This window comes from Pholis gunnellus, assembly GCF_910591455.1.
Source record: "Pholis gunnellus genome assembly, chromosome: 16".
Lineage (NCBI taxonomy): Eukaryota > Metazoa > Chordata > Actinopteri > Perciformes > Pholidae > Pholis > Pholis gunnellus.
In genome coordinates, this window is record NC_136543.1 from 11,487,909 (window position 1) to 11,510,569 (window position 22,661).

The following is a 22,661-nucleotide window of genomic DNA, read 5'->3' on the forward strand; positions in this document are numbered from 1 at the left end:
CGCTAGCTTCGTTGAGTCAAGTTGTTAGTTTAAAACAGAACTGAAGTGTGAAATTAAGTTTTTTGGACTCAAAATGTCTTTTTAACTTTGAGCGGTTTTATTTGCAGATTAAACCTAACACTAAAGTATTTAAGTTTAGCTGTACCTCAACAAACTACAATACAAATGCTCCTCACACATTGATGCACCAGGAATCATAGTCCACAACACTTTGAAAGGGACCATCTATCATAAAGATCACATATTAAATGCAGGACTTTCACTTGTAGTAAAGTGTTTTTTTACATTGATTGTATTTCAATAAAGGAGTTCCTTTGAATACCACTGTTGATACATAAGCACGGGACCTAATACAGGAGTGACAAAGAAGTCAGTCTAAGTTTTTTTTGGGTGTGTGTCTCTGCAGGTTGAAGCCTTCATGTGACCGTGTTACACATCTCTAATGGAGACAAAGTCTTGGCTCCTGGATCTCGCGTCCACAGATGCGAGTTTTCCCCCTTCCTTTAATCAGACCCACGGGTTCGTGTCAGGTCACGTCTCGGTGCTGTAATATCCGTGACTGCCACGGGAAATGCAGCCAAAAAGGACCCTTTGTCGTAATCCCCCCCACCTAAATCTCCGCAAGACCCCACAATCAAAACAAATCGACCACGCGTGCTTTACCCGCAGCAATGACGTCACGTAAGCCCTCCCCCTTCCCCGCAAGTAAAAAAGAAAACATTGAGGGAAAACGTCCGTGTCAACCGCCGCACGAGTGCTCGGTGACGGGAGTGAGCCGCGAGAGATGAAAGCGGACGTTAATTCAGCGTTTCCCGTGTGTTTGTAGCAGACTTCGAGGATTTAGGGGGGCCAGCTGACTCGCGCTGGAGCGATGAAGGGAGAGGCGGAAGTGAAGTCACTTGACAGACCGTCCATGTTATTATTGTTATTTTTGGTAGCCCTGTGATGAGACGGGCTGGGGAGCCGTTGGTCTCCGAGACAACACGACCGTTGACGTTACCGCAGGCCGCCCCGGACCGACACCAACCCTCGCCGCCGACACCTCCTCACTGACCCGGAGACGGGAGCCTCGCTGACGGCTGGAGGGGGGGGGGGGAGGAGGGTGTGAGGACCCAGCTCCAGCTCGGCTCCTACAAAAAAACAATAAAACGGCGACAAAAAAAACAACAAAAAACAATAACGGCGTTCGTCAAAACGACTCGACTGGTGTCAGTGCGGCTTTGTAGCAGGGACGTGCCGCAGCAGACATGAACGGTATCACCAAGGGCCGGTTCGAGGTATGACAGAGGGAGTGGACCACCAGCGGTTAAACTGTTTGTTTCTAGTAGACGTGGGAGTCTGGGGGTTGTATAAGCAAAGTGTGTGTGTGCGTGTGTACGTGTGTGTGTGTACGTGTGTGTGTGTGTGTGTGTACGTGTGTGTATGTGTGTGCGTGTGTGTGGTCGACCGTGCTCCTAATTTTACATGCAGTCAGGAGCCGAGGCGTTTTGTTGGTCAAGGGTAATCCGAAATCCTGTTATTGTCCTGTCGCGCCAGTAGACAGCGACAACATGGAGCTCAGGACTGCGGGACAGGAGGGCTGTGGCTGAGGAGAGTCAGTATATCAGGGCCGAGGCTGGCAGGCTCTGTCGCCTGAGGTGACAGAAGGGGGGTTGGGGGGGGGGGGGGTGCAGTGAACAGCATTCAATTAGTCATCCCTCGGGTTTGTCAGACAACACCTTGACACCTCCTGTGATATCTGTGAATGACAGCTGCCACAGGAGGGTTTGTGTGTCTCTCTGACACTACAGATGGTCCTTTAGTGGTAAAGAATCAATAAAGTCCCATACATACTGCTGTGCTAGACCATGTGTCCTCACGCAACCTTTCCAGGACCATTTTGCAGGAGAGTGGTAAACACACAACCCTTTTGTGTGGGTTAGAGCTGGATGCAGTGGTGGAAGAAGTATTTTGATCTTTTACCTAAAAATACCTCATGGTAATAAAAAAACACTTCCCTACAAGTAAAAGTCCTGCATTCATGCATTTTACTTGTTTTGCGTGTTTTACCTAAAGATAAACTCGTAATGCAGGCAGAGCAATCCTTGTCAGTGTTCTATTACTTATTGTTATTATTGACACATTATTGTGTATGTAGCATCTTATGTTGTAGCGGGTTGCGGTATAAGATACTTTTTATTACTAGGTAGTTTAATCTATAACAATACATCATATTTTAAACGATGATTGGATGCTTTTGTATTTAAAACGTTGCTTTTCAAAGTGACCAGTGAACTGCAGCTGTTAAATTATTGTAGTGCAGTAAAAAGTACAATATTTGCTACTCTGTAAATGTAGTGGTGTTAAAGCGTAGCGTGGAATACGAATGCCTTCAATTCACGCTTATAACCTGTGGTAATAACCATGTTTCGCTGTGTCAGCATCTTCATTTTGTGCAAACCTTAAATCAACTCCTGTCCAACTGGAGCCTTCCTTATCTGAACTATGATTCTCACGTTGTTCAGATGCTTTTTGGGTTTGACTTGAGCAGAAGGTGGTGGTGGTGGAAGCTTCATAGACGCAGATGTAAACCAAGTGTGTGGTGGGAAATCAGCTGGTGTGTCAGGAGGGGGTAACAGAGTGGCCTATAGGGAGGGTGGACTAGTAGCCTCTATGCTTTATAACGCACACCTGGAACAAGCCCACTTGTAGTCGCTGCATGGCTCAGGTTTAGAGTTGCCACATGAAAGCAAATATGAAGACATTAGATATGGGTTACGTGTTCAATTTCTGGCCTTGCAGTACAAGTTCAGAAACCAGATTTTCACACCCACCCGGTTGTAAACTGTCTAGGAATAGGAGTACGACTGCAGAGAGGAACTCCCTGCTTGAGAATGCTGCTCTGCTGGCACAGGGAGCGAAGGCCCCACAATGCTGAGGTGATCACTTTTAATGAAGGACGCGTACCACAGATGAACCTCGCTGTCATAATGTCAAAACTGTGGCTGACATCACACACAACAAATACTGCGCTCACGCCATTCCACCTGGAAACTTCTCCATCGGGGTTTGGGCTAAATACCACTTTACTAACAATTATTTATTGATTTTTCTTTTTTTTTTTTAGATGATTTGGTTAATGGTTTAGTCTATACAAAATAGTCAACGTTTTGTATGACCAGCAATCCAAAAAAGAATACTTTTACATTGATATTAGAGCTGCAAAGATTAGTCTATCAGACGATTCATCAACTGACTGAAATGTTGTCGATTATTTTATGATTTTTCAATGCATTCAACAATGCAATTACTTTTTGTGGTTCACAAAATGTGAGAATTAGCTGCTTTTTCTTGTCTCATTCTACAGTAAACTGTCTTTTTGAGATTCAAGATTGTTGACAAGCTCTCGACTATTATGCCGTGTATGATCATAATAGTATCATTGGTGGCAGCGGATATGAAAATAGCTGAACTTATGCTCACCTGTAGGTTCATCGGGCGACCGTAGCACATGGGGTAGAGAGGGTTGTCGATCCTCGGTTACTACATGTGTGTGCCGAAGTGTCCCATACTAAGACACTGAACCTCTGACTGCTCAGGGACAGCCCACTATATCCTAGAGATTGGTCAAATGCAGAGAACAAATTTCTCCACTGCGGGACTAATAAAGGATTGTTTAATCTTTAATCTTTAACAGGTGCGTAGGAGAACACGTTAGGTCAACAATATAGAACAAAAAGACTCCGGCACAGCGTCACCTTCACTTCCCCTCAGAAATAGTTGATAATAACAACGTTTCAGTTAATCAGGTTATTTCCAAAATATGTCTGAAATGTAGTTATTATTAAATATCTCTGACTGCAATTGAAGAGGACAGCGTGCGGGAGTGTTTTAGTTCTATTTTGTAGCCCGAAATGATATAAAGGAGAGAATAGCAGCAGACTTAAATGATTGTTTCAGCAGTAATCTGAAATGTCAGAAATCTTTTATCTGCATCTAGCAACTAGAAACACAGTAACACTTGTTTCAGTTTGCACATTTGTACCAAAACACAAAAAGATTATTTTGCCTCTGTTGATTTTCAATCCGCGTGTGTAAAGCACGCCAGATGAAGAAGGAAGAAAAGGTCAAAGGTCAGTGATGTGTTGCAGAGGTGGTTTGGAATTAAGTCTAAATTTAGTCCTAAATCCTAAGCCACCTCTGGCTTTAGAGAGACACTGAGTCAATGAACGGAAGGCCTTGTCTCTTCCTACCACTCAGCACACAGTAGAGCACAATTAACTCTCAGATTACTCAATTGATACGGATTGTAGGTATAACTGAAGCTGAGTGACATCATGGTGGTGAAGGCTTTATTCTGAAGGGTTTATACAGAGGTTTTTGTTGAACCTTCTTTAAGTAGTTGGCCCTAACGCTCATGGGTAGGTTGTGAGAATGTGCTATTCAATACATGGGTATGTAAGAACCAATAATGGAAAAGGTTTTAACTGTATCCTGGAGCTATTATTGGATATGGTCAAAGATTAGGTTCAGGTCTGTTTCAAAGCTCTTTGTCTGCTGTGTTAACTGAGCATGGACGTAAACAATCAAACCAGCTTTGTTAATCTTCTGTTGGACCTTGACTGGACCAACTCCCTCTCTTCTGTCTTTTGGACCCCATTTCCTCTCAAAAGGCCTTCACTGTCTCCCTCCCTCCCTCTCCTCTCTTTTCACCCTGATTTTAATAATGACTTCTGTCCGTATTTTCGCTGTAAGTTCCTGCCTGTAGCAGCATTTCTTAGTTCTCTCTCTCTCTCTCTCTCTCTCTCTCTCTCTCTCTCTCTCTCTCTCTCTCTCTCTCTCTCTCTCTCTCTCCCCTTTTATTGCTTTCTCTTTTGAGGAGAGCTTGCGTCTGTCATGGAGATAGCTGGAGCCAAGACGTCGTCAGAATCCACCTCTGCTCCCCCCCGGTGCCTTCCCCCTGGCTCCCCCCCTTTTTGTGTTTTACCATCTCAGTGTTTGTGTTTGCGTCTGAAACAGCAGGGAGCCCCCCCCCCCCCACCCCCCCTCATTAGATACGGCTCCTGAGTCTTTGAGGATACAAGTGTATCAGCGGCAAGGCTGCGTGTCTGCAGAGGCACAGCGAATGTGGGTGTTTGACGCAATTTAAATTCATGGCTGAGTACGGCCCACCTGATCTGGAATGTTCTGCCTCCGTTCTTGACACAGAGAGGTCTGACTTGAATCACCTGCGAGTGTGTGAGTGTGTCCCACTCAGCAGATGGCCAGACATCCAGCGACTAGACTAATTGAGATAAGCATGCCAACAAGCTGACCAGGCTGACTGAATTATAAGCTTTTGTAAGCCAAATGTAGCTCTGGCTTGTTTATTAGCATCGCTTACGGATGTAATTATCTTTATTTCTCACTAGTAGCTGGATAGGATAGGTTCACATTTTTTCAAGTCTGTCATAAACCAACACTCGCATACTCGCATGTACAGTAAAAGTGTGATCGGGTGATCGTTCCTCTTGTCCATACCGTCTACGAAGAGATGCCTTTGCAAAGCATTTTCAATGCAACCGATAAAATATCTGTTGCAGCACCGATTCTCTCTCTGTGATTCCTTGCTGAGATGCAGTGGAGGGTTAGTAGAATTTCATACTGAGAAGACTAACTATGAGATATACCAATTTCATTTGACTAACTCCGACTACTGAAGCCTCATATCGCTGAAGCTTCAGCTGAAATTCAACAAAAAGAATTCCACGGAATTTGCAAATGGATTTTGTCCCCCATCACATTGAAATTACACAAAGGTGTGAAATTAAAGGGATCCAAAGTGCATTTAATGTACATATAATAATATGAGGATCATTTTAAGACTGATCATTTTGTATAAGTATATACTGTATAGATATGTATTTTTTCTATGTTTTGATATCTTTGAGACATTTTACACATAGCTTGTGTCTCCTTTTTTGTATCATTGCCATCGACCACCTGAAACACACAGACACACACACACACACACTCACACACTCATTGTTGTTGTTTCTCTTGTGTGTCTTGGCAGGTGTTCTCAAACAGCGATGAAGCGCCCATTAACAAGAAGCTCCCCAAAGAGCTTCTTCTTCGGTAAGATTGATAATAACAAACCTCAACCCTCCATACACACACACACACACACACACACACACACACACACACACACACACACACACACACACACACACAAACCCTGGAACACGGGTTCAGGACAGGGTTGCTCATTAACAATTATGTGTAGGTGTGTGTGTTTGTATGATGTATGTTGGTCACTAGTCTAAAATGAGTTTTTGTTAACTATTTGACCTACAGACCAATATTATTGTCCTACAGCAGCAGTTGCACATGACCCATACATCTGACACAACACACTTATATATGTGTGTGTGTGTGTGTGTGTGTGTGTGTATGACTGAAATCTCTGCAGACATGATGTGGACTGTTTATTTCTGCGCGTGTGTGTGTGTGTGTGTGTGTGTGTGTGTGTGTGTGTGTGTGTGTGTGTGTGTGTGTGTGTGTGTGTGTGTGTGTGTGTGTGTGTGTGTGTGTGTGTGTGTGTGAGAGAAACAGTTCTCCTGGGCCTATGCAAACTGTACGTCTGTGCATGCATGCTATAAATAGCTCGTCTTAGCTGGTGGGGAATTCCGCAGTGCTGTGCTCTTCTGCTGCCCCAGCTGTGCTCCACAGAGACTACCAGTACACCCCTTACCACCAGCACTACTTTCACTGGTGGGCAGAGAAATCCCATGCACTTGATCACATGATCTACTCCCTCGTGTGTCATGTTGAGACACTTACACAACATCAGATGTGAGGAAGATGCATTATTATGGCAGTTAATCTTGTTTTTAAACCATGGGAAGTGGGTTGACTGGAGCCATTTGTTTTTGCATTTATAATTTTGTTATGCCCAGTCACCGTGTTTCACAAGAAGGGACTTTATCTTGTCCCTGATTCATTTGTATAATGCAACTACACATCTCTGTAAAGACATTTTGAACACAAAAATCACATGTGGGAAATTAGTTCACACCACTCTTATAATTACATATTAGGAGTATAGAGGAAATCAGAGCTTCCCAGCCTGTGGCAGGATAAATCTAAGTGGTCATCAGATGTTTAATTGGACAGGAAAGAAGAAACATAATGTTCTCCTTCTCAAATAGTAGTAGAACATTATTATTTCTCTTTAAAAATACTGGACCCTTTTACCCTTTCAGGCATTAACACTTGGGGCTACATCTTACAATTCATCATTATTCATCATTATTAACGAGTTAATCATTTTGTCAATAAAAATGAACTGTTGTCCAATGTCAGAATTTCACGTTGCTTGTGTTATTCTTCCAAAACCTAAAGATATGTAGATGTGACAAAGAAAAGCATAACATCTTCACATTTGAGAAGCTGGAAGAAGCTGGAAGAAGCTGTTACTTTTGCTTGAAACATGATTTAACGGATCATTAGATTATCAAAATAGCTGCTGATACATTTTCGTAAAGTGACCTGAGAAGAGGATGTGCAAGCAGACACTGCCACATAGTCACGGTCACCAGACAAAAAAAGGTTTGGAGTAGATGACCCATGACGTATAGTAGCAAGTATGTTTCCAGAGGGATATTTGTTAATTAGTCTTTTAATTTGTTTAATCAGCCCTCTCGTTAGCGTTACTGTTTATGTTTGATGTATCACTCGTGAGCGAGCCCGGGTGCCTGGCTTGTTTTCACGTTTGTCTGCCTTTCAGGGGGTGCATTGTAAACAGCTGTTATCTAGGCCATGCAGCATGGATATTAATTGTGAAAACTGTGCCGCGATATAGAAGAGCCTTCCTTGTCTGACAGACAAACCTCAGAGAGCTCCGAGGGGTTCAGGGTCCTCTTACCCAGGAGCCCTGACTCAGCACCTTCCCCACCAACACACACATTCATGTGCGATTGAGTGGTTACTCAGGCAACCACGGCGAAGGCGGGACTCTTATCTTGCCATGCCTGAAAGGCCAGGTGTAAAATCTCATTATGTACCATGTCAGAAAAAACAGGCAGGCTTTGACAAAGCAATTAAAGCCAACATCCATATTTTCAGTTCTTGTCTGTGTTCAGGGTTTTCTTGTGTTACGTAAAGTAAAAAACATACGTGGGATATTTGAATTTGCTCTATTATGTTACCTGTTGTGAAAAGCTGAGTGATACAGCTATAGTCCATCTGCCTTCAACAGTCTGTCTCCGTCAAAACATCAGGGCTCTTCTCAACCGTTATGCTTTTATTATCACGCGCAAATGTCAAATAGGGTTAACAGGTCTCTCCAAATCAGACTGGCTTTCCTCTGAGTGTGATTCACAGAATTCTTGTGTGGTCGGTAAAAGGCTTCACTCGCGCGCACATAATGGAAAGTCAGATTGTGTTTGATTAAAACATTCGGTCGGTCAATGATCAGCGTCACACAGCCATTAACCAGTTATTAGAAGGGAGATCGATAAGGGCCTGCTTGATTGGTCAGCTTCTCTGGTGTCCTGCAAACACTCCAAGGACTGTGCGTGTGTGTGTGTGTGTGTGTGTGTGTGTGTGTGTGTGTGTGTCTTTGCATTGCTTTGTCGATTGTGTGCATGTACCCCCTGATACAAGACTCCGGTATAGATTATACGGACATGTCCCAACATGCCCTGGTCCCAACGCACATCAAAACACACAGCCTTTGTCCACGTCTATATGGAGGAAACAATGGCCAGCTCCTGTTTCCTAGGGTTAAAAGGACATTCAGACCCCAGCTGCACTCAAAGCTTTGGCACCGTGACAATTCTCTGAATACCTCACATTTTCTATAGATTGGCCCTTTAAGGCGCCTCTATGCCATTCAACCATTCAATCAACTGGGAACTCAGACGACGTGTACATGTTGGGTATCATGTACGTCCGTCCTTCTGTAGGTATGTATGTGCGTTTGTCTGTCTGTCTGCCTGTCTGTCCCATGCTGTCTGTGGCCTTGCCTGTCTGAGTGCCAGAGATTACTCATTGGCAGATTAATGGATTGAGCTGACCCAGTAGCCGGCTGCATGCAGCCCTTTGTGGCGGACCGCCCCACAGCTCAAACACTGCCTGTCTGTGGGGCTCTCCTGCTTCCAACCAAACGCCACAGGGGATTTTTTTTTCTGCTTTCCACACACACACACACACACACACACACACACACACACACACACACACACACACACACACACACACACACACACACACACACACACAAAAACACACATCTTAAATCACACAAAAGGAAAGATATTCAAATATAAAGTGAGCTCTTTATCTGAGAGTGATCGTGACAAACTCATGCTCTTTTTTTTTTGTGTCTATTTCTAGAATATTCTCCTATCTTGATGTGGTTACACTCTGTAGGTGTGCCCAAGTTTCCAAGGTAAGCTCTTCCCTCTCTACGCCTCCAAACCTCCCACTGTGGACTAACACACTCATTGGTTTAAAAGAATGGTTTAATGTCATTCCAAACTATGGTACGGTTGAATTAAAACCGGTTTACCATGATTGGGTTCTCTAGAAACATCTATAATATTGTGCCATCTGCTGGTTAAGTGCAAGTGGACCGCTGTTTAGCCAAAGTGCACCGCAGCTGAAAGCCATTTATGAATGAGCTGTCTGTGAATAATAACAAGGGCTTGGCACGTGCACTGTGACTGCAGAGCTGTGGTGGCTGCTTCTCGTACAACAACTCTGTGTTTCTATGAGGAAAGTGTTATTTCTCTGTGAATAGACGTGTTTAATCTTATAGTTTATGTGTTGTCTGCTGAGCTTCATGCATGTTTTCAGTGTATCTAAATCTAAATCATTGTTATAGTCAGTCAGCAGACTATTTTCTTGATTAATCGATCAACTGATATGACCATAAAGTATCACACAGCAGTGAAAAATACCCATTATAATTTCCGAGAGCCCATCATGACGTCTTTGAGTCTATAAAACAGAGAAAAGTAGCCAATCGCATCATGAAAGCGGCTAAAGATGGATGTAAGAAGTGAAAACGGCAGCTTCGGCACTTGCTTCGGGAACAAAGAAACAGAGTTCATTAATTTCTCCCGCATATTATAACAGGGTCACCGTTCACCTCTGTCTGACCAACCTGTCTGTCTCTGTCAACAACCTGTCTGTCACCCTCTCAGGCGTGGAATGTCCTGGCCCTGGACGGCAGCAACTGGCAGAAGATTGACTTGTTCAACTTCCAGACAGACATAGAGGTGAGGGGTGCGTTTTTGAGAGAGAATAGGAGGAAGAGTGAAGCATGGACAGTATTTGAGTGTACGTGTGTGTGTGTGTGTGTGTGTGTGTGTGTGTGTGTGCTTGTTGAGTAGCATTATCCAGCACACGGCTTAACGCTGGGTTTGGTGCCGACTGTGACGTCGCAACTGATCCTCTGTCCTGTGGCCCAAGTCATTTCACTCTCTTCCTCTCTTCCCATCTATCTGTCCATCTCTCCCTCTCTCTCTTCCGCGCTGTGTCTCTCAGGGGCGCGTGGTGGAGAACATTTCCAAGCGTTGCGGAGGCTTCCTGAGGCAGCTGAGCCTCAGGGGCTGCCTGAGCGTGGGAGATGCCTCCATGAAGTGAGATTGTCATTGTCACTCTGGCATACACGCATACAATAAGTGTGCCCCTGCTTTGACTTTTACAAAACGTTCATCTCTTGTTGGTTTGATTACTCGCTGCTTTCATTTAAAGTGATTATGTTCGTGTGGAATTATTCAACGTTGAAGCAGTTTGGGCCTCTTCAGTCTCAGGGGACTCCATTTTATCTCACTTTACTGTGTACACACACACACACACACACGCACACACACGGAAAACAAAAGAACAATAGGGGTGTCTTTTTTTTTTTAACATGAAACTGTTGTACCTCTTGATCTGTTAATTTACATGGTTTCTCTTGAAGGTATCCATAACCTCTATAACTGATTTAAAGAAGTACAAGCTGTTCTTTTGGAGAGTAAGTCTTTCGTTAAAGAAAAGGAAAGCTACAGTAGCGGTACAACGACCTCCCAAGGGCCTGAAGATGACTCTGTTAATTAGCTCCTGAGCAACTCCGAGCATCTTACTTCTTATTTATTCAATGAAGCGACTCTTGAGTAACTCCCTTCCCCCCTCTCTACTGTTTCGACTGTTTCCCAGGACATTTGCTCAGAACTGCAGAAACATCGAAGTGTTGAACCTGAACGGCTGCACCAAGATCACAGACAGCACCTGTCTCAGCCTCAGCAAGTTCTGCTACAAACTCAAACAGCTGGATCTCACCTCCTGTGTGTCCATCAGCAACCACTCCCTCAAGGCCCTCAGGTAGCACCGACAGACTTTGTATTGCCCTGGTCACCCACACCAATATAACATAACCCCAATTATTCCTCCTTAAGCCCTCACACACACACAATTTGTAATAATATTATATAATATAAGACATTCATTTTTTGTATTTGTTTATTTGATAGGGACAGAGTACGGTAGGGAACATCAGTATAAAATACAAGATGTAAACAAGACTCTAGGCAGGTAACACGAACAGAAACATTACAAGTGACAATATACACTACACGCGGAGAGAAGACTAAATAGACTGTCCAACATGCCAAGTTAAAAGTGATCACAGTTCTGGTTTTCCTTGTGCCATTGAAGCCATATCTTCATGTGGTTCACATGTGCTGTGTGTTTCTATCTTCACTGCGTGCGGATGCTCAGTGATGGCTGCAGAATGCTGGAGATGTTGAACCTGTCGTGGTGTGACCAGATCACACGTGACGGCATCGAGGCTCTGGCTAGAGGCTGCACTGGTTTACGAGCTCTCTTCCTCAGAGGCTGCACACAGGTACAGTTTATTCTTTCTTTCAGTTGGCATATTAGGCTTTCTTTATTGGAATTTTAAAGCATTTTGACCATTTCCATCCATTATCTTCCCGTGCATCAACACCTGCTGCTACCTGCTGCTAGAGGACACTGTTCACTACAGTTTACTATAAACAGGGTCCTCTGGTGGTAAAGATAGCTCCTATGCACCCTGCTAAAAACAAATGGCTAAACAATACAGAAAACTCTAAACTAATATGTATGTGAACCCATATATCTTAAGATAAAAACCAAACCACATTATCCCCCACACTCCTTTCCCACTGCCATACTGAAGAGAACTTTGCCCTTTTCCCTACTTAGTGTTCCCGACACAGTACATTTTCCATCCCATGGAATTTGGGATTTTGTTTTACATAATCTTATTGGTTAGTCTTTGTTGATGTAGTGGTTTGTGTCAGGTTGGTATTTTCTTTTTCTGCTGCCTCATATTTTCTTAAGGCAGTGTGCTCAGTTTTTTTTTTTTTAACCAAAGTCTAGTCTATATTTCTTGCCTGGAAAAATACCATGAAACCTCCATGAATCATTTTTTAGGACTCAGAGAGGACAGTCCACACATGAATTGATTTAACTCATTGGAAAAAGAGGATGTAATTGAGGAACGGTTTCTCCCATCAACACACGAGAACTCACACACACATATAAAGGATTGATCCGGGTGTGTAGTTAACAATACTGTGCATTCTTTTAATCTTAACCCAGCTGGAAGATGGAGCATTGAAACACCTCCAGAAACACTGCTCAGAACTCACCACCATCAATATGCAGTCTTGCACAGTAAGTAAAACATTTGGTTGTGGTATGGTGGGGAGGGGCAGACTGATGATGATGCATGACGGATGCGTCCGTATGCCTCCATGTTGTTGTAATTTGTCTGTTGCCTCCAGCAGATAACTGATGATGGCCTGGTCAGTCTGTGCCGAGGATGCCACAAGCTACAGATCCTTTGTGTGTCTGGCTGCAGTAACATCACTGACGCCTCCCTTACTGCAATGGGACTCAACTGTCCCAGACTCAAGTGAGAAAAACACACGTGTCCCACCGTCCTTCGCAAGTAATCCAAAAGCTTGTTTCAGTATCCACAAAACATGCTGCTCAGGCACTGTGACTGCTGTCAATTCCAGAAATAGTCTAGAATCAACATGTGTATTTTGAATTTTAGCTGCCTGAAAATGCCAGAATCCACAGAACAAACAGTTTTCATCAGCGTTGTCCTTCCACATTAAAAAGTCTTGAGAGACGGGTGCATCAGAGCAGTCACTTTAGAGAACCCTAAAGCTTGGAAATTTAAAAAAAAAGAAGTATTAAACAGACAGGATTCAGATCTGACAAGGTCTAAGATCTCACCACGCTAAAACATAGCTTCAGAGTTGCCTTCATGCGTTGTGTTTTTGTGCGTCTGTGTGTTCTCAGGATCCTTGAAGCTGCACGTTGCTCCCATGTCACAGATGCCGGGTTCACTGTGCTGGCCAGGGTGAGTTTCATTTTGCTCTTTGTCCTGTCTTCTCGTCCGTAAACCTTTTTTCTTGGGTCACCCATTTCACCTCGATATCTCTGAGTTCAGTTGATGATTTCTGCTTTGCTTCACAGAATTGTCATGAGCTCGAAAAAATGGACTTAGAAGAATGTATTTTGGTAAGACCATTTTGTTGTTTCCTTATTTATACCCACCATCGTGTTCATGGTGTTTATCTATGTTGAATCTGGTATTATTCGTGGCTTTGATTGATTTGTCTGGGTAGAGATTAGATTAAACAGACGCATGGTATTGTGTGCATGGCAGGGTTTGTCTCCGGCCAACAGAGAAAGTAAGCAGTCCAATGAATTAATATTTTAATTTTTTTTGACAAAAAGCAGAGAGGGAGACAGAAAAGGAGGGACACGGGGGAGAAAAAGTTTTAACCGGATACAAAACCAGACACAAACATGCTTCCACAAACGGTGAATTAACTGTCTTAAGACATGTGAGAACAGTTCGTTAATCGAGCTTGTCCTCTCCTCAGGTGACGGATAACACCCTGGTTCAGCTGTCTATCCACTGCCCTCGCCTGCAAGCTCTGGTAAATATTTACACCCGCAGTTCTGATTTTGTGCCAGGCTCTGCCTCATCCTGTGTGTGCATACGTATGGAGCTTTAATCCATCTATCCGTTTGTCTTTTACCCGGTTTGCTCTGTCCCGGGCAGTCCCTGTCCCACTGCGAGCTGATTACGGACGATGGCATCAGAGCTCTGAGCAGCAGCTCCTGTGGCCAAGAGCGCCTCACTGTGGTGGAGCTGGACAACTGCCCCCTCATCACTGACGTGACACTGGAGCACCTGAAGAGCTGCCATCGTCTGGAGCGCATCGAGCTCTACGACTGTCAGCAAGTCACCAGGGCTGGAATCAAGCGCATCCGGGTTAGTGGAAATCAATGTTTTTGATCACATATAGTCAGCTCTTGTCGGGGTTTGGATGAGTTTGTCTCCGCTCAGCTCTTCTCTACTTTATTTTATCTAAAGTCATACACTGTAGTTTATAATTGATTGAAAGAAACCTTTCGACATTTTGGGAAATACACTTATTTGCTTTCTTGCAGTAAGTTAGATGAGAAGATCGAAACCACTCTCACATACAGTATGAAAATGTGGTATTGATTATCTCATCTAACGCTGGACAAGTACGCGAATAAGTGTGACTCCTGATTGTTTGCTTTTTTTCGGTGTCTTTTCTGTCTCTTTATACCCTCGTATTAACACACCTCCTCCCTACACAGGCCCACCTCCCAGAGATAAAAGTCCACGCCTACTTTGCCCCAGTGACACCCCCTCCCTCTGTACATGGAGGTGGCCAGCGTCTGTGCCGCTGCTGCATCATCCTCTGACAGTGGAGGGCCAGGGGGGGCCACCTCTGTCTACAGGTCCTGCTGCTCTGATATGGGCTGATGGGATGGGGGGGGGGAGGGGGAGGGACTGGGGTAGGTGTAGGGGTGAGGAGGGGCTGGACCCACTCACTGCTCCTGATCACGGATCAATACATAGACTGATCGCTCCTGATCAGTTGAACCCGCCCCTCCTCTCTCCTCTTGCTCACTGATAAGGAATGCAGCAGCCCCGGGTTTGGGCGTGGAGGGGCGGGTGGAAACGACATGGATGGACTCTCTCTCTTTCTCTCTTTCCCTCTTTCTCCTCTCTCTCTCTCTCTCTCTCTCTCTCACTGTAAAGACAGAAACAGGTTCTCCACTCCATCCTGCTCCTCACACCCCTGAGCCCCCACCTGTGGGTGAAGAGGACTGCCTCTGGACAACTGGAGATGGGGGGGGTAGGGGGGTCTGAACAGTGGAACCACAATGCATCATGTTGAAACTAAAAGGAAAAAAATGACAATGTTGTCAACTTGGACAACAGTTTGCTCTCTGTGGAGTATCATCTCAACCAATCACATGACACCTCTACGTGACCATCCTGTGATTTTACTCTGCTTTGACCAATAAACACGCAGCACGGAGGGAGAGGAGAGCTGGCTTGTGGGAAATGGTGATCTTCAGTGAAGCTTTGGAACAGCCAGCTCAACTCTCGAGTGTGGAAGTGAGAGAAAAAAAAACAGGAAGTACAGAATGGGACATGTGACATATTTGTGCATCTGATACACTTTTTTTTTGAGATTTAGATTATGTTTGTACAGAGAATGTTTTGCAATGAAAAAAAAAAAAGAATAATACTTCTGGCAATTCACTCAAAATTTGGGGGAATTTTTTTTTTTTTCAGTGCTTATTGTAATTGTCCATGCCTGTCTATACAGAGAGGGAGATATGTTTGTCATTGTTTTTGAAGTGGAAAAGAAGCAACTGCTGTTGTTAATGACAAAATAAGGACCTATGATTCTGACCCTCAGCGTCTAATAGTGTTACGTGGACTCTGTATGCTGCTGGGATGAGTGGCCTCTCCTGTGTTCTACGTGTTTATGTTGGCCCTGATCCAATCCTGTCAGTAGCCCTCTGCACTAGCTCCTATTTGACCACTTAAGCATTTGTTTACATCCTGGATTAGGTTAGCACCACAGACAAGCTTGTTTACATCAGAAGGTTTCCAGTCTCCCTACTAGAGTGAGTTTAGTAACACTGATACAACTGTGGTGTCCCCACTGTTTTATCTGGACTGTGAAGTCCATCAAATGTATTGCTGTGTGTATTTGGATATCAATCAGGGATAATGTTGGTGCAACCTTGCTTCTAATTGAAATGGGAATTTGCTTAAAGCTGAGATACTAGTTTTGAGAATGTGAGTAAAGGCACTTCAACTTTTTTGACAATCAGATTACTTTATGTATTTGAAAGATAATTCAGTGAAGTTTTGTGCAATTGGCAATTTACTGATGATGTAGGATATAAAGAATTGTCTGTATTCGATACTCCACTCGCTTAATAAAGCAGCACATGAGATGAAACATGAAATGATTTAGAAAGAGTATTTAACATATATCTGGTGAGCCAGTCTTATCTATTAGATTGATCAGCGATAAATTCCCACTCATCCAATTCTACAAAACATAGTGACAACAGGAATACAGTGACTGAAAAGCCCCACAGCCAACAGTTTATTTCACTGCGTACTGACGCTCCCTCTGATCAACAGGATGTCTTGCCATGCAGAGTAACACATGTATTGGGCATGAAATAGTACTACTCAAAGCACTGAAAATACAACAAACAGAAGCAGCTCACATCTCCACGCTAAACAAGAGACTGGCAAGTGTTGTGTAGTGCCAAGTGCTCAAAGTCTGGGGGGGAGATTGGCAGGACAATGGACAGGACTGAAACAACAACAACGAGAGCAGACAGAAAGATGAAGAAAGACTCCGATGGATACATCGCTGACTTGACTGGCTGTGATACTAATGCCCTCTCTTTGACAGCTGTTATAACAGTTTTATGTTTAAGAAAATAAAGAAATAATGAGAAAAAAATAAACAAATGAATAAATAAAGTGACTAATAGTAAATGTGCTTTGTCTCTCCAGTGTAAGATTTTGTGTCCTAGTATCTAAAGAGTAATGAATAGTAAACTGCGGCAAACTGAACAGGCCACACCGTAGTTAAACCGCTAGATGTCAACGAAGAGCCGTGTAGACGGCGGACACGCCCACATACAGAGTGCGGTTTGTTTGATTCATGACTCTTTTACAGAAAAACATACGTTATCTAGCCAGAAGGGATGAACACATAGTTCATGTTTTTACTTATGCATGTCTTTATTTAAGCACAAGTGAGGTCCACACAGCACATCTGATAATTTGTCATTTTACATCAGGCATTATGCTGGCTAGCTGTGCGGTGCCCGAGGACCCCTCGGCCTGATCGTTGATCGGTTGCTCCTCCTGGTGGACTGCAGTCACCGGCAGCGCGCAAGCTTTCAGCGCCTCTCAAACGGGTTTTCAGCGGCAGCCGCGATTGTTTACCGGATTAAAGTGAAGCCAGTTAGCGCGGGACTGGAGCTGAGTCCTTATTGTGGAAGTTTGGCGCAACTTTTACCGCTTTAAGGAGTCGACAGCTGAAAGACCAGTGGACTTTCTAGTGGTCATGGAATAAGAAAAGCGAAGTGGAGCCAGGCGCCAGGCCTGCGGGAGACTAACGTTAGCTAGCTGAGCTAGCTGATGGGAGACAGTTCATTCTTGTTTGGGTCGCTGTGCTAACTAGCTAGGTGCTATTTTTGTTAGCATAACAATTAGCCAACCAAGGGTTTGCTGGCTTGTTTTGATGTTGATGCGCTGAAGGAACCGGCTTGGGTCCACCAAAAATCCACGTTTCCTGAACTTTCTCGAAGTTTTAATTCAACCCTCGGAGCTAACATTGTATAATAAGGAAGCTAGCGAGCTACGTCTTTGTCGTACAAAGTGGAGCTTTTTCATTCGAGCGGAGGGGTGATTTGTGCGGTACAGTAACCAGTGTTTTTCTATAAGGGGTTGCATGTTGATGACCAAACATCAGTCAGACACACAGTCTCTCTGCCCCTCCACGGACCTTCAGCTAGCATCGTCTCCCCGACCGCTGTCTCTCGTCTTCGGCCGGCTCCTGTGGCTGGCCACACGGCACTAAGTGCCCGATGGAGGATCATGACAACATGGACTATTTTTACCAGCAGGTGCTGCAGAAAGATGTCACCCGTAGGTTGCAGGTGGGCCAGGACCTCGTTGACTTCCTCAACGACCCGAACCGCTCCCCGGACGTGGAGCAGGACAAACCCCGGCTGGATAAGACCATGGACGAGCTGACGGGATGGGTGAACTCCAGCAATTTCAAGGTGAGAGAGAGAGAGCTTGGCCAGTCACCACATGAGGGTATCGCAGTGTCACTGCAGCAGTCATCCTCTCGGGCTGAATTATTTTTCCTCCAGTTTATCTGGAGCTGGAGGAGAGAGAGAGAGAGAGAGAGGGGAGTAACGGGAATGTTATGATACTCGCCAAGAGGTTGGTTTGAATCCGATGAACTTTAGCAGAGAAATGGCCTTTCAAACGAGCTGTCATCACCTCAGTGGTCTGAAGAGGACCATCGGATCTCTCTGACCAGACTGGTACCCCCCTTTTCTCATCTGACTAAACCAAGATACACTTTTTAATTAGCGTTTGTATGTACAGCACTTCTTACTAAAACCCAGACACAGCTTAAGGTTATGTGTTTCTCGTCGTCTAATCCTGGATCACGCGAGGCAGACATTTAGATGTCATCCCAGTGACAGAGCAGGGCATTCCTTTGGGTTGCTAGAGTTCATCTTGTTTGATTGGCTGAGACTGTGTGTCTGTGTGGAGGGGGGACCCCATTGTCAGGACTGTGGACCACTGTAGCGCTGGATGGGATGGGGGAGGGGTTAGCAGACTCATTGTTGTACCCGATGCTTTCTCTCCATCCCTCGCTCTCTCTTTCTCTCACACAGACAGACACTCTCTCCATCTCTCTTTTTCCCTTTTCACATTTTTTCTCCCCATTCTCTCTGCTGCTTCATGCTCTATGTGTGTGTGTGTGGAGGCCTTGTCCACACTGTCTGTCATATCTCAGATACGTTGGAATGTGACATTTTGTGCCACGATATCCCCCCCCATCCAGACAGCGAGACAAAGCGGTCTGCAATCTTTTTCAAGGCGGGCTAAAATTTGAAGCCCGCGTCTCTTGTTTGAACAGATTTCAATTGTCTGCACTGATGTGCAGGACTCAGCAAGACTGTGGGAGTGTGGAAATTGTACATTCAGCTTAAAGAAGATTATCTTCTCTTAGTCTCGAATGTCCTTTTGACTTGGTGGTCATTTTTGTTATCAGAATCTTTTTAATACAGCTTTGAAAACTATTTTCTATTTACACTGAGAGGTAAATAAAGACGTGCCAATACTGCTATTTTGACCAATCCAACTTTATTGAGCATTTGTGTCCTGTCATTGACAAATAAAGACTTAAATCATTAGGTTTATGTTTCAACAAGTTCCCTCTACGCGTCCTCCAATTTCTGAATTATTACAGATTCCGTTCTCCCATGATGCTCTGGTTTTGCATCTAGCCTCCTCTTAACAACAGTACGGTTCCACTTGTGTGTTTTAGGGGATTAAAGGAGATAACCGTAAAATGACCGTGGTTACATGATGCCGTTTTCCTGCCTCCTCTCAAATAACTGACCAGACCCACCATGTTTGATGTGAATAGGTGAACCATTAAATCCAGCTCCATGAATCTCATCTCCAGCTGTAACAAGTTAACGTGTCCCTTTGTTCAGATCTGTTCCTTCATGTGGACACATAGAGTAACATGAGCTCAGTGTCTGGCAGTGATGAGCCCCCCCCTCTCCCCCCAGAGGCCTTCCTTCAGCAGGCTTTTAGTGATGCTGAGTGCTGAGTGGCTGCCTGTCAGGCAAAAATGAGCTGTGAACAAGATGCTGAGTCAGCACAGAGAGAGAGGGGGGGGATGAATGGAGAGATGATGAGAACGAGGGGGAATCCAGAACGGGGGGAATAAAGGGTGTACAGGTAGGTGAGTGGAAAACACAAGTCTGGACTCATAAATACTTAAAATGTTCGGAAAAGGCGACTATCGCACCACGAAGTTCCTCTTCTAGGAATGGATCAAATACTGCATTTCGTCTGTTCCATGGCCCTCTTCATCTCCGCATCTCACCCGTGTGTCCTTGTCTGGTTTTTTTCTTCTTCTTACATTTAGTCAGTATCACCACCTTCTCTGCTCGTTCAGTGGGTAGAACAGATTCCTCTCAATACGCTTTTCTCTCGCATCCTCCCAGAGACGAGAACAGAGGGCATTAATATTGCATGCTGCATCTCTGGGCAGCAGAGCCGGATGACTGTGCTGATGGAGGGTTGATACTACCAGGCGGCCCCGACCAGACACTCTGATTCTGTGTCAAATATGCTTTGTTGTTTTTACATGCAAACCATCATACAATATGTATCACAATGCAAACTCTCTACAGTCAGCATTTATTTAAATGCATCCACTGCATCATTAATACGTTGTTATTTTTCTATGTTTCTCTTAACTGGCCGTTAAACTGCTTTAAGACATTGTTGGGTGCTTTATTATGGGTAGAAACGTGTTATCAGTGGTGAGGAGAAGAGCTCCAGGTGCTTCGTGAAGTTTGGTCAAATATCTCAAATACAGAAATTAAGTTATGATTTATCTTTCCCATTCTCTCGCCCTCATCCTCGGTAATGTTGGGCAGAGCTGTGGGACACCGAAAATCCTGTAATTATATAACTGTAACTGGGATAATATGACAATAACTAAAGGCTAATGTAATCTTGCACCACACAAAACATGGCATGTTTTGCCATCGCTGTATTTCCTCAAATTCAGCAGTTTGCCTCATGCCTACCAATTGCACAGAGATGACACATGAAAATCCCCAAATTTATATTTTCGAGCACCTAGTGGCTCTATTAAAGCTGCAGCTTTCCTGTTGATTGTCTTGTTGATATGTATTAAATATCATTAAGTAGTGAAACGGGACCATCACAGAGCCTGAACTTAACTAAAATATCTTATTTTGTTCAACAAACTGTGCAGAAATATTCGATTTACAATCATGTAAAAGAGAGAAAAGCAACAAATCCTCACATTTGACAACCTGGAACCAAGAAATGTGAGGCTTTTTTTTCACTCACCAAATAACTTAAATTGTTGTCGACTAATTTATTGGTGATTGATAGCTTAATGGTGTAATTGTTTCAGCACTAGGCTCCATCTTTGCACATTGTGTCGGCTCCAACATGTTGCCGTCTGAGCCGTGGACCTTTTTAAATCACGTAAAGCCGCTCTAGAATCCAGAATAAAACCTCTACGTGGTGCGAATTAGCAGCCTAAGCCTCCACAAAGAGCCAGTCATGGGCTAAATATTTACAGTTTTTTTTTTCCTCCAGCATACCTCAGTCACGCTGATGTTTTCGAGCCTGTAGTCTAAAGATGGCTTTGTCCACCTTACTGACATTTATTATTTGAGATGATGCCCATTTCATCTTTCTTTCCTCCCTCATTCCCTCCTCACCCCTCGTCAGACTTTTACCTAAAGGCCCATTTTCTCCTGTCCAAGATAGATAACGAGCCCATCTTCCATCTCTCGTCCTCTGTGTCTCTCTCCAAGTGAAGAGGACATATGGTTGTGGGCGCTGAGCTTGTTGGGGTGCTGGGTGGGAGCGGTGGAGGCCTCAGGGCTGCTTCCTCGCTGCACTGTTTCTTCTCTCTCCTGCTGTTTCTCCTCCCTCCCTCCCCCTAAATTAGGTCAGCATGAGGGAGTCATCGTAGTGACCTAGAGCTCATGTTTCCTCTTCAGGTGATTTTTTTTTTGTTTTCTGTGGTAATGCCCCCCCCCCCCCCCTTCTTGTTTGTGTGGTTACCTGGCTGTGCTCGTCCTTTGACTAAAAAAGGGAAAAAGAAACCGTAGTCTGACTCTCTCTACTGGAGGCAGAGGAGTCTGGAGAATGATGTTTTAATGGATTTTCTTATTGGACGGCTCGGTTTTACCGCAGCGCTGCCAAAACAAGCATTCCAGGAGCACAGCGCAGTGTGGGTTGTGATCCTAATCAGAAACACAGTGGAAAACTCAGCTTCTACCACTCCACAAAAACCCTACGAGTCCTATCACAAGCCAGACCGTCTCTTTAGACGACAGACAAACGAGACGAGTAAGGGGACCGTCGAGGAACGCATGACTTCACTGCACCCATGTGGATATCTGGAAGTCATTTGACTTTTTACGACATTTTTAAAGAATGCCGGTGCTGATGGTACAAAGAAGGCACAACAAGGTTACATCATCAAAGAGCCACAGCTGTTGACACACAGCAACCTTTCCACGACTTTTGTGTTAGTTTCTCAGACATTTTTTCTGTCCGTTAACGAGAGTATTGTCTCTTTATCCATACAAACACATTTCCACTGCACCAGTGAAAGGACTGTACATCGTGTACTGCGCAGCGCTGCTCATTCAGTCTGCAGCCCCGTGTCACTAAATCACCAGCAGGTACTAGAAGCTCCATCGACGGACAGCCTCTCAAACCTGCAGAGGTTGACTGACTGACCTGTATCTTGAGAGGGGGACGTTGGTTCCTTGCACATGGCAACATTAACCTTCACAGCCTGTGCTTTTTGCTGAGTCAGGACCCCTCAGAGAAAGTTTGATTCCGTATTTGTTAAAATCCATATAGGTTTGCCAAGATCGGACTTACAAATCTTGTCAAAAACTCTGCAATGAGAGGCTGACTTCATCCTCAGCTCATGTCTCTTTCCTATCAATGC

At 44.4% G+C, this 22,661-nt stretch overlaps 2 protein-coding genes across 16 annotated transcripts in view; both read left to right on the forward strand.

Annotated features, from left to right (window-relative positions):
* The first annotated feature begins 751 nt into the window (after positions 1 to 751).
* On the forward strand, positions 752 to 14,812 carry fbxl2 (F-box and leucine-rich repeat protein 2). Of its 2 annotated transcripts, none has more exons than XM_079175511.1 (14): positions 752 to 1,277; positions 6,035 to 6,096; positions 9,361 to 9,415; positions 10,173 to 10,247; positions 10,516 to 10,610; positions 11,173 to 11,337; positions 11,734 to 11,860; positions 12,601 to 12,675; positions 12,786 to 12,916; positions 13,312 to 13,372; positions 13,489 to 13,533; positions 13,902 to 13,958; positions 14,084 to 14,296; positions 14,653 to 14,812. In XM_079175511.1, the coding sequence occupies exons 1-14, from the start codon at positions 1,248 to 1,250 to the stop codon at positions 14,758 to 14,760; spliced, it is 1,299 nt and encodes a 432-aa protein (XP_079031637.1). In that variant the 5' UTR covers positions 752 to 1,247; the 3' UTR covers positions 14,761 to 14,812. The 2 variants fall into 2 exon arrangements, with proteins under 2 accessions (XP_079031637.1, XP_079031638.1); XM_079175512.1 differs by having other exon boundaries at positions 12,789 to 12,916.
* A 2,483-nt stretch (positions 14,813 to 17,295) lies between these two features.
* Positions 17,296 to 22,661, forward strand: part of clasp2 (cytoplasmic linker associated protein 2) — a 50,530-nt gene continuing 45,164 nt past the window's right edge. For all 14 annotated transcript variants that reach the window (XM_079175936.1, XM_079175944.1, XM_079175946.1 and 11 more), the window contains exon 1: positions 17,296 to 18,174. In XM_079175936.1, the coding sequence (XP_079032062.1) occupies positions 17,977 to 18,174 (198 nt within the window). In that variant the 5' untranslated portion in view covers positions 17,296 to 17,976. The remainder of the gene's footprint in view (positions 18,175 to 22,661) is intronic.